This window comes from Thermobia domestica, chromosome 3 (assembly GCF_964235325.1).
Source record: "Thermobia domestica chromosome 3, izTheDome1.hap1.1, whole genome shotgun sequence".
Lineage (NCBI taxonomy): Eukaryota > Metazoa > Arthropoda > Insecta > Zygentoma > Lepismatidae > Thermobia > Thermobia domestica.
This window is the reverse complement of record NC_137456.1, coordinates 124,662,460-124,674,587: the sequence shown is the minus strand read 5'-3', so window position 1 is coordinate 124,674,587 and position 12,128 is coordinate 124,662,460. Positions and strand designations below refer to the sequence as shown.

Here is a 12,128-nt window from a genome sequence, read left to right as displayed (position 1 = left end):
GGCACTATATCAACTTAATTTATTTGCTAGTGTTCCTGAATAACTATATGACGTACAGATGATTCAGAAAGAGAAATGGTCTGGAGAATGAGGTGTCTGTCTTTTTCATCTCTTGTTGAGCTTGGACAACCCACTTTTAACATTTCATTTAGATACTATTTCCTATTTATAAACGAAAAACATCTCAATACGTCACGATAATTCCTAATAGTTAACACTCACGCTAATAGAGGTCGCTACCGTGCAAACAATTTGCGTTTAAAATTATTGTGAAGATTTAATTCCAAGTGTATTGTTTCAATTTATTTATTTCACAATAGGACAAGGGCCGTAATCATATTTAGATTTGAGCATTAATGTTTGTGTATTTCTGTATTAACAAATTGTGACGATTTAATTGCAACCTACAGCATAATTCCAATTTAATTATTTCAAACTGGATAGTGATAATCCTAAACATGGAAGAAATAAGTTGTTTTTGTCTCACCAATTCCTCTACACATTAGAATTCAATATTTCTATCATTTTATGTCATAATGTATACGTCAATCGTCACAGATATTCGGTAATATACAGGGTTTGTCCCAAAAGTTTCCGGAATGATTTTTTTTTAAATAATTTATTCAATATCAGTTTACAATCTTTTCAGGACTTTTCAAAGTATTCTCCCCCTGCTTCGATGCACCGTTCCAACGCTTCACCCACTCACTGAATGGTACTGAAAGTCGTCAACGTGAATCTCCTTCAGTGAGGTCGTCGCGGCTGCTTTTACCGCCTCCATCGTCCCATGCCGAGTTCCTTTGAGGGTTCATTTGATCCTTGGGAACAAAAAGAAATCCGCTGGTGTCAAATCGGGGCTGTACGGCGGCTGGGACAGCTTTGCCACACTCATTCTGGTCAGCAACTTGGATATAATGAACGCGGTGTGGGTTGACGCGTTGTCATGGTGCAAGATCTAATTATCGACGTCGACGGGTATCTCGAGCGGTCGTCGTCGTTGACGGATTCCCGACCTTTCCGAAACCGCTTGTGCCACATGAAAGTTTGACATCTTTTCATCGGCCCGTCACCGTAGGCTTTCCGAAGAATTTCGAGCGTCTCCGCCCCAGTTACAAACAAAATTTGATTGCATAACGCTGCTCCAAAAACTGGTCCGTTTTTTGCTCGACAAGAGTGCAGCAGGTACTCTGCACGGAGCATGACCCCGCGTCAACAACTGCCCGCAAGCGACTGAACCGGTCTCGTTTTCAAGCTTAAATCCCCCACCAACTTCTTCGCCCGAAGCTCCGTCTTGTCCGCCAGGTTTGCCAACTACAAAACATAATTCCTGGACCTTTTGGGAACAAACGCTGTTGACACTTCATTCTCCAAACACAATGGAAGTTGTGGCACAGCACCGCTCTCAGCAATGAAAGGGTGCATAGGTGATGCGGTGGTTTACTGGTTAACGTTCCAATACGGTAAGCCAGAGACTCGTGTTCGATACCCGTTCCAGTCATGTAATTTTTCATCCTTTGAACGTAATTTAATTCGCGCCTACTGATAAATTGCTAAGAAGGAAAAGAACAAGTTTTCCTCAATTTACTATATAATTTAGCCTTATTTGTTGCAATTATCTTAGGTATTTATGTTGATTTATCATTCAGTATGATTCATTATTACTATTATTATTATTAAAATGCTTACATATGGCCAACATTATGCTTATATTCGTTAAAAGTAATTCTACAAAAGTGATTGAGAAAGTAATTTGCAAATATTCCATAGTAAATCCTAAACTTAGATCAGAAAACTTAGTCTTCCAATTTAGCTAGGGTTTCTAATAATTTGAACTGGGTCCTTTTCTCATTTCTGGAACATATCTTCATTCGTAATTTACGCACAAATTTACTCCTTTATGCGTAATTTGCCATAGTTCATTTTTTAAAACCTTTTTATACTCCAATATGAAAAATCATCAAGTGCTGTATCTGGAACTTTGTGCACTAATTGAACGTCAAAACCTGACCCGAAGACAATTTAAAATACCAAAAGATTATTTTATGAAAACACTATTCGGCCCTATAAACTCTAAGACTGACACCGTATTTGAATTGAAATAAAATGAAGTACCGGTATCACGTTTGTGATGGCTGAAACATCAAGATATGTTGAGAGATGATCTAAATAAATATTATATACGTACAATTTTAGAACAGTGATCCGAATTAGAATGATGATATTTTGCATTTTGGACAAACACAACTATCATTCTGATACGAAAACGGAAATTTGAGGACAAAAATCAATACTTCAAAGAATAGATCAGTGTATAAGGGCCAATTTACATTTATAATTTGCCTCAGAATCCCTAGTCAGGAAGGAAACATTAAAACAAAATACTCGTATAAAGAAACGGTGCGATCCATTTTAAAACCAAATTACAAATTAGAAACTAGAACTTAGTTGGAATTTCCTCAAACAAGGCACCTGCATCACTGTACTCTACTATATGTCACAATGATTTCTAATAGCATCACCTTGTGCACTTTCGACACACTAAACTGTGCTATTCACCTGCCTCCGGTCTATCAGGAACTAACATTTCCACGATATCTCTTTGTGCAAACATACCTAGTAGAAAAACTGTAAGGACAATACGAATGACGATCTATTGTCAATTTGTACGAACATATATTTGAACAACAGGTAATATGTCATATGAACAACCACAATCTGTACTGTGACTTGCTTCCATACTGTTCACTTTTCTGAAACAATTATTAAAAAGGAACATGCAATAATGCTGAATCGTAATTGTGGGTTTCCTTGTGGTTCTTACATCTTCTCGCACATTCTCATTCCACAATTCATGATGACTTGTCTACTTCATACAAAAGGGCATATGCAAGGACATTAAAGATTTCATGTAAGATAAATAGGCCTAGTTTCAAAGCACTCATGGATGTGAAACTAAATTAGAGTGAGACGGTCCCTTTTCCGCTCATGTATAATTGTTTATATTAGTATGAGATCGTTGGGATCTGAGGACCCAAAATGGCGCCCTTCGAGTTCGATCCAAAGCCACATCAAGTGTTCGTTTATAGTCCTCGCTGTGCGTGAATGTGCTGCCACCAAGTGAGAAAAACCAAAATGAAAAACAAAGGATATCAAGCTTTTTTTTGTAAAATTTAATTTTAAACTATTTCAAGTAAGTAGTTATAATGTAGATATTTTTATTATAATCGTAATTATTTTACCACATTTAATAGGTGGATAAGTATGTTAAAATTTCCAACATCTTCCGGTATTTAAACCTACCAATTGAAAAATAAGGGGGGCGAAGTGAAGCTATCCTCGCCAGGAGGGGATAGCGTCCTTTTTCGGGTTGATTATGGCGTGTTAACATCCCAGGTAGCTACGGTGGACTGAAACCTTGAAAATAGAAGAAACCCACTGCGTTTAATATGTGAGTTATTAGTGAAAAATACAGTTAGGAAGGTGGGGTGAAGGACTAAAGGACAACTATGAAGTGAGACCGTCATAATCCGAACTACGACAGAATTCTTCTTCCCTGATGATGATGCACGTGCTTCACCCATAATGGATTAGTTCGCAGTGGATAAGGTTTGAACGTTAGTTTCCAGGATTACAAGGTAACATCAATGTTTTTTTTTTTTTATTTATAATGCGGCTGGAGTAAATCTAGAAGATAAATTGTAAATCCGGAAGGGTCATGCGACTCGGAAGATTCCAGGCGTAGGGGAAGTGACTGCTGCCGTCTAAATTTAGTTTCGGACGAATTGCCTGATGTTTTATAAACCGTGACAAACCTTAAAAATTGGAACTATGAACTAAATTCTCGGTTTTCGAAAATTTATTTTTTATATATCAGATAAAAAGGGGGGAGCAAAGATAAATTAATATATACGCCTGCTTATTGTAAATTGTTTCTACAATGATAAAAATAACATTATATGAGTTTCTTTAGAGTAATGGAATCTAGAAACATGATTGTTTAAAGTAAATCTTTCCGGTCAAGCATGGGTCCCCAGTCGCCTGGGTGATAGAATTCGTCCTTGCTCTCCCTTCACTTCCACTTCCACTTGTCTCGGTTGGAACTTCAAATATCAAAAATCTACGCTTAGCTTAGCACCTCTCCATATCAAATCTTCGTTCAAATCTCTTTCGTTTTGTGTGAATTGATTTCCTTGTTCGTTAGTTGGTTAGGTTAGTTTTAGTATTGTTAACTATTGTGTACCAAAATCTGAAATTGGCTCTGTTGTTTGTGGTTAATAGGACCCTTCTAGTAAACTTTAAGTATGGAATGATAAACCGGGGGTGATGTTTAGAACGTTCACTGCTTTCTCTCTCTATCCTGCTGGCATGTTGTTAACATAAATGCTTGTGATAATGGAATTACCTGAAGCTTGTCCGCTCACCCTGTAACTTAAAGAAATATTTGGCAGATACGATCAGTAGTTAAAAATTTGTGCTACACAAAAGTGACACTAGAGAAGTTGCGATTTAATGAGCCATGGGCAAAGAAATAGTTAAATATATGAAGAAAGTGTGTATTTAGAGACGTGTTGCGCCTGAGATAGACAGGTTGCCCGCTCGAAGACAGATAATATTTTATTTCTTCAGTGTGTTTATGTAGGCCCGGCCATTCTCTATCTCCACCGCTGCCACTTTCATAGGGTGTTCAGCCATTAGGAAAGCTGTTGGGTGAAAATTGTATTCAGTTTGTGAACCGAGTTAATAAGTATGCCGTAAACCTTTGTAATAGTTATTTTGTATTCCTGATGTATGTCAGCAGGCGAAAGAAATGTTACCCCCCCCCCCTTCCTTTCGAATGATGTAATAGTGCTTAAGAACAATTGTAAAATTTAATACTAAATTGTGACGAAATTGAATTCAGGCAACATAACAATTTATTCTTTTTTTGGTCAACCCGATATAAACAGAACTTGTAATTTTGTACTATGTAATTCTAAATCTCCAAAATGCAAAAATGTACTTGCACTAAGAATCGGATTGACGAAACAGAGTTTATATTGTATGAAACTAACTATAACCTGAACTAAATTTTATTTGGAAACTTAAGAGGTGCATTAAAATAAATGTTCTGTTCGCGTAGATATGGTTGTAAAGGCAGGTTTGGTGAAGACAAAATTTGGAATTAAGAACATAATCTGGAACTAAACTTTCAACCTAATTATACTTTTTTTTTCTTTCCACTTGCAATGTATTTCAGTCTTTTTCCTCTCCGTGCGGGAAGGAGAGCTCTGTCATTGTAGTTTTATTTTTTTTTTCTTTCTGTTCTAACAATAAATTTAGTTTGTATTGTCCGAAGTAGTCGTCATTGTGTTATGAGATCTGAATATCCCTTAGTTATAAGTTGGATTAACAATATTGGCAAGTGGTCTTCAGAACGAAAGAATTAAACGTTATGGATATTATCAACAGTTACTGTGCTTCTCGCAGTGGTCTCAACAGGAGAAAAGATCCTGATTCGAAGTATAGTTTAATTTTATTTATTTATTTTTTTTAAAAATCTTCCTTTCTTCATTATTGCAGATGTTATTTTATTTCCCTTTTATATTTTAACTTAAGTTTTTTTTTTTTTTTTTTTTTTTTTTTTTTTGTAGTGCAAATACAATTTAAGTTACGGTTGGATGGCCTGGAGTACCTTCAGTACCCAGGAGAATATTCAACCTAGGCCAAATTCTGAGGAAAGGAAGAAAGCGAAATAAAATTCGTTACAAGAGATGTTGAATATTCGTCTCTTCAGCTTGATGCTATTAAAATGATTTGTCGGATGATAGTCCTCGATATCTAACCCATTTGTTAAAAAAATAAATATCACAATTATTTACTTTGAACATCTTAAAAGTTAAAAATGTACAGTGAACCGAACCCCTATTCAGGACTATTATTCCACAGAAATACGCTAAATTTAAGTAAATCACATATTTTCTTTTGAAAATAAATAAAAAAAAAAAAAGTTGATCTTTTTTAAAGCTCACGGATTTCACTTGGGTCTAGAATTTCTAACTGAAGTCCGATTTTCATGCGGTTTCTGGCAAATGATCAAGGAAGGATGGGAGATTTATGGAACTATGTTTACCGGTTTCAATTCATTCGGAGTAATATCGGCCACGCCTCAAGAAAAACAGCAAATATTCACCAGTGTACCTTACAATTGGAATGAAGTGCGGTGCGATATGGAGATTTGAGTTCTCTTTGTGGATGGCAACCTCATCAAAAAAAAAAAAAAAAAAAAAATAAAAATAAAAAAATAAATAAATAAATAAAATAAAATAAAACCGGGCCATTGTATTAGCAATTGCGCTGTAAAGTTCTGTGCTACCGTGTGAGTGAGAATAGTGTGCTCTTTGAAGCAACATGAGTTTATCGTTAAAAGTTTTTGCAGAACGATATCAGTTGTTGCTATGCAAAGGGCATTTAGAAACAAATTTGAATCATGTTTTGCCCCAGACAGGAACACAATATGGTTGCTAGTGAATAAACTGGAAGAAACACTATCGCTTCTGAGTGACACAGGGAAGCGTCGGATCCCACAGGCGAGTGTTGTGGAAGATGTCAGTTATCGACTCATTAGGTCGCTCAAGAAATCTCCCTGTCGTTTGTCGCAAGAAACCGGCTATAGCTATTGAACATATGATTTATGGGTGTTACCACTAACACTTAATTTGTATTCTGCAATTTCGCTTCAAACATTCAAAACCTCATTCCAATTATAAAGTACACTGGCGAATATTTGCTGTTTTTCTTGAAGTGTGGTTGATATTACTTCGAATGAATTTAAACCAGTGAACATAGTTCCATATATCTCCCATCCTTCTTTCATAATTTGCCACAAACCGCATGAAATTCGGAATTCAGTTAGAAATTCTAGACCCAAATGAAATCCGCGAGTTTTAAAAAATCACCCTGTATATTACGGAAGACTATCTCCAAAGCTCGTATACCTAATTATGAATTAATTTCCAAAAGGCGTCTCATTAGTTTCCGCTCAAACCACCACCAACACGAAGTTTATTCTTACGACCATTTTCTTTTTCGTGGAATAATTTTGCTTCGTATCTACATCGAATAAACCATTCGCTCAGTAGTTTTCCATTTCTTCTGACAGACACGTAACTCAGGAAAAAATACTGCTAATTCAGCATAGCATATAGATCATAGCTTGATCACATGCTCTGTACCGTAGTTACACTTCTAAAGTTACTTTGCCAGAATTCTCCTGTATCTAGTAAGACGACTGTGAGTTCTGGGTCATGGTGGCTTAGTGGTACAGCGTTTGCCTCTGATGTGTGGGATCCCTGGTTCGACTCCCGGCCAAGTAAATTTGTGGTGGACAACATCGTGTCCGTTCGTTTTCCAGGGATACTCTTATTACCTCCCACACCATCATTACAGCAATTGGTTGGTTTTGGGCATTATATATATATATATATATATATATATATATATATATATATATATATATATATATATAACAGGATGCCAAATATTATCATAGAAGTGCGTTGAACTCTGGATTACTTAAAACTTACTTAAAGGTAACCTTACTTCAATTCTGGTAAGCAACAAGGATTTTGCCATCATCGATAAAACCAAAAATTGAAAACAAGCAGAAAAAGAAAGAAAATAAATAAAAAAAAAAAAAAAAAAAACGAAAGAACGAAAACCACAACAGGATCGGGAAAGCGGATATACGTTTTATATTCAGAATTAACTTCTCCAAGCCATCCTACCTACGATCTAAAATTCTTGCCCATCACTAATCTAGATTAAACAAGTGAAAAAAATCACTATACTCCGCACTTTTCCGTACAGTTCGACTCACTTTCTTGCTATCACGTCTATTCTGGCATTGTTCGGATGTAACGTTTGACTATGGCTTGGTTTTTTAATATAAAAGATTGGGAAAAAGAGCCATCTGCAACCCTTTTTGTGTTCAAGAAACTCGTCGCTATATCACGTATATATGACAATTATTTTCGTCACAATTGCTCGAGACTTAATTTTCCTATCCCTAGCCAAAATTAAAAAAGTCAGCAAGATTCAGCAAATCAGCATGGGCTGCAAAATTTTACATTACAAAACTAGAACAGAATCGCTAATTTAATAATCGCATAAAATAGTGTACTTCTAAATTATTGTCCCATAAACATTTAGAGTATTATTAAGTAAAAGACATTTAGCGTAATATTCAAACGTTTAGTACATTATACTAACAATTTGCCCTCTTCCATGTTGTCAACTGCAGTAGATATAAAACAAAAGACAAAAATAATTTATCGTCAATTATCATTTTTCTTTCTCTCTCTCTTTTCTGTAATAAGGACATTAGTCACACTCTTAAAATGATACCTAGCTGGTTGATGTTAGCTTTGCTTTACTTAATAACTTAACAAAAGAAGTACAAATCCCTGAACAAGGCAAGTTTTAATTGAAAACAATAATTGTGGCGAAACTGTTACACAATTAAAATAAAACTTGCTTTGTTCTGAGAATTTCATTTTCTTAAATGTTGTTTGAATATGATTTCTGATAGCTATAATGACCCCGAGAAATATATATACGGTATCTTTCTGATGAATTTTCGCACTGGGGTCCTCTAGCTAACGTCTTGGGTTTGAGACTTTTTCTTTACTTTTATCTTCTTGCCTACTAGCACTCAACAAGCCGGAAAATTTGTTTCAACACGAAAAAGAATTATATTATATATTATTTTCTAATGGCGTAGTATCTCTGCGCGGTATACAAGAGTTGTATTTTATTTCAAACTGTAAGGTTAATAATGTGAAACCACCAGTAGTGATAAAGGAACTCGTATCACTGCGAAAAAAAAAAGTGTTTTTACTGCCCTCGCTTACATACATACCCACTCGTAACTCACGTGTTTGCTCCCTACGGATGCACCACCGCGTATGACCCACCAGCTTTGCTCTACCCTAACTCGATTAGATAGCATTTGAGCTATTTAGTCGTCACCCATCTTTTTTTTTTATTTAATTATTTATTTTTTGCTCTAGTTTTTATGACATATGTGTGGACACACTACTTGCACGAAAATCGTGAAAGAATTAGAATTCATCAGCAATTAAGGTGCTATCCTATTTTATGGGGGAGTTAAAATTACAGCAGAAGGTACGTTAGTTGAGTTGCCATATATAGTTTACGAGCATATCCACGATCCCTCACGCGCCTGCCCTGCCTCGGTTGGCGCTTTTTAGTTATCATTAGCACAAGTTAGTGTATTTAAGTTTTTCAGGTTTTATACTCAGCCCCCTTAAGTGAATCTGCACCCATTAATATGAATTTGCATGAATCTGCACCCACTAAGACAATAAATATGAATTTACTGCTACAGGAATCCACATTTCAATAATATAAGTAGGCATTTATTCCGAAGTTGGGCGTCCGCTTTCGCCACGTTATTTCGCTGTTATCTCCTTTGCACACTTTCTGCAATTTGTTATTAGGTTCATTAATCCGTGCTCTTCACAAACTTTTAAAAGATTTTGCTCGTTATCAACGTATTGCTTCACAAATGTTAAAACTGAAGGATCATTGCCCTTGTACATTCGCTATGTTGATAACATAAATGCTCGTTTCTTTCCCACAATGCAACTGTTCGGTTACCTTCCGCCAAGTAGTTTCCTCCGCTCGCCGAATAGTCCCATGTTTATAGTCGCTTATATATAACAAATAAATAGATTTTTCGAGACTCTTATATATTATCAAGCACACAAATGATCAAACTATCCATATCTTTACTGTAAATTTTAAAAATTTTGCTGGAAACGGACGCCCAACTTTGGAACTTAATCCTATAAGTATATGCCTCTATAAAATAGGATAGCACAATAATTGCTTCTCGTGGGTTCCTTGAATTTCATCTATGCAATGTGGAGTATTGTTATGTCGCCCAGAGTACGGTAAACCTTTCGGACGCATTAAGAATGAAATCAGGAAAAGAATTATATTTCATCAATCATTTCGAGTGGTGTCCCTAAACCTGACCTACGAAATAACCATGATGAAAAAAAGGAACATCATCTTTTCAACAAAAAAAAAAAAAAAAAATAATAATAATAATAATAATAATAATAAAGTAGTATTAATGGATGGCAGTTAGAATCTCCCCTAACTCGTTTCATTGTTCCAGAACCGAGTACCTTATTTTTGTCTAAATTATGATAAAGGTACAAGTACAATGGCCCTGGAGGCTTCTAACTCCCTTCGCTAGTTGTCCCTAGCTCAGCTATATTTTGTAAAGTAAATAACACACTGTAAATCTTATATGTGCAAGATTGGGGGATATTAAATATCAGCCGTATCAATTACCAAAGGATATCCATTTTGTTTTCATTACAACACAATATGGATCAAAATTTATTTAATCACACATATCCTAATTCAGAAATGACGAATGATTATTGCAGCAACACCGTGCATTACCTGTTTTTACTTTCATGGTAATGTGAACACAATAATCGTGTAAATACTACTAACATTGTCATTCCTTAAAGCTACAGTTTATAGAAACCCATGTCATTTGATACAAACTGTGATTATGAGTATCAAAAAGCGAGAAAAGCTTTATATTCGTAAATGGGCGTAACTAGATTTTTATAATTGTATGACATTTTCCTTCAGAATTAATAAAACTCAATAATTGTGGCCTAAATAGTTTATTCTTTCTTTGTTATAAAACAGCTAATAATGCATGTCAGACCACTAAAATTTCACTTTCATTTAATATACAATAGAAACATTCAAAATTTTGCAATAACAAAACATACCTGTTGGCTATATAGGTTCTCATACGCCGTTTCTTCTGCTGCCATTTTCATTGTTATTGGGTTGTGGTAAACATCACATTCTTCTGCTAGAGGGCAGACATTTCAAGAAACAGAAACACATCGCTTCCCGCCATTCCAATAGACTGAAATAGTGTGACGTCACATCCTTCTCGTCGGCATGGTGATCGCAGTTTTATTTTCTAAACGTCATGGCCTAAGAACCTAAGTACAAAGCGAAAACAGTGACGTATTAATTTTTGGATTACAAACATTAGATTAAAAGAAACATATGTAGGCCTATATTTATAAAAAAAAATCCAATGAATGAAACTACAAAAAAGATAGGAAAAGCAAGCAATTTGGTAAATAATGTGATAAAATATGACAAGCGTTGAAACCGAAATGTTTCCCCTGATATCGCAGATTTTGTGTATTTGTTGCTTATTATTGGATATTAAATTTAAATAATTCTGGGAAATCTTTATTTAGTACCATCAGTATCACACATTAGTTTGCATATGTGCAGACCTACAGAATTAGTGTTTAAAACTTAACCGATCAGAAATTGGTCCAGATTGAAAATTCTTAGGACGTATATGGCTACAAGCTTAATGCCCTTTTTTGTTTTGATTGTTTCTTTATTTTGTATCCAATGTAACTCATATTTTAAAGCGTGGGTGTAAAAAATCTGAATGCGCCAACATAATTAACATTATTTTCAAACTGGACAGTGATTTTTTTTTTTTTTTGATAAATAGTATATTTGTTCTATTTTCATTGTGCCGACAGCTCGTCAGTCTGTATCCTTGATTTTACAAACCGGAATTTTTACACTGCATATAATTGCTTTTGTTCATTATGCATTACATGGTAATGGCGCTGCCATTTCTGATGGAATTTCTATCTTATCACACTACGTAGATATGTGGTCCTTGTAGAAAAAGGTTCCTTAGATGTTACTTCATGAATTACTGGATTTCACTCCTAAATTTTCTAAATAGTGGCCCCATATTCTTAATCTGTTCCTTATCTTACTAACTTTACTTTGTCTTTAAAATAATCTTCAATTGTCTACTTAACTGTCTGTCATTATTAACAGCAGACTTAACAGTATTCCTTTCGATTCATGCATTTGTTTAGAAAAATACATGGCGATCACCATGGTAACGAGGAGGAAATGACGACATCACTATTTCAGTCTATATATCAACCTGTCGGTTCTTGCGGTCATATCCCGTACGAGTAGCGTAAATGCAATGCAGTCTTAATTGAATTCATGGGCGCCAACTACGTGGGTGCTCAGGGTCT

The 12,128-nt window shown here is 35.2% G+C and overlaps 1 protein-coding gene across 2 annotated transcripts in view; it reads right to left on the bottom strand.

Annotated features, from left to right (window-relative positions):
* The window catches only part of LOC145680706 (transmembrane protein 272-like), a 59,993-nt gene extending 49,023 nt beyond the window's left edge, over positions 1–10,970 (bottom strand). The window contains exon 1 of one of the 2 annotated variants that reach the window (XM_081751623.1): positions 10,821–10,970. In XM_081751623.1, coding sequence (XP_081607749.1) covers positions 10,821–10,871 — 51 coding nt within the window. In that variant the 5' untranslated portion in view covers positions 10,872–10,970. The remainder of the gene's footprint in view (positions 1–10,820) is intronic. The other variant, XM_081751624.1, reaches the window with a different exon arrangement.
* Between the last annotated feature and the right edge of the window lie 1,158 nt (positions 10,971–12,128).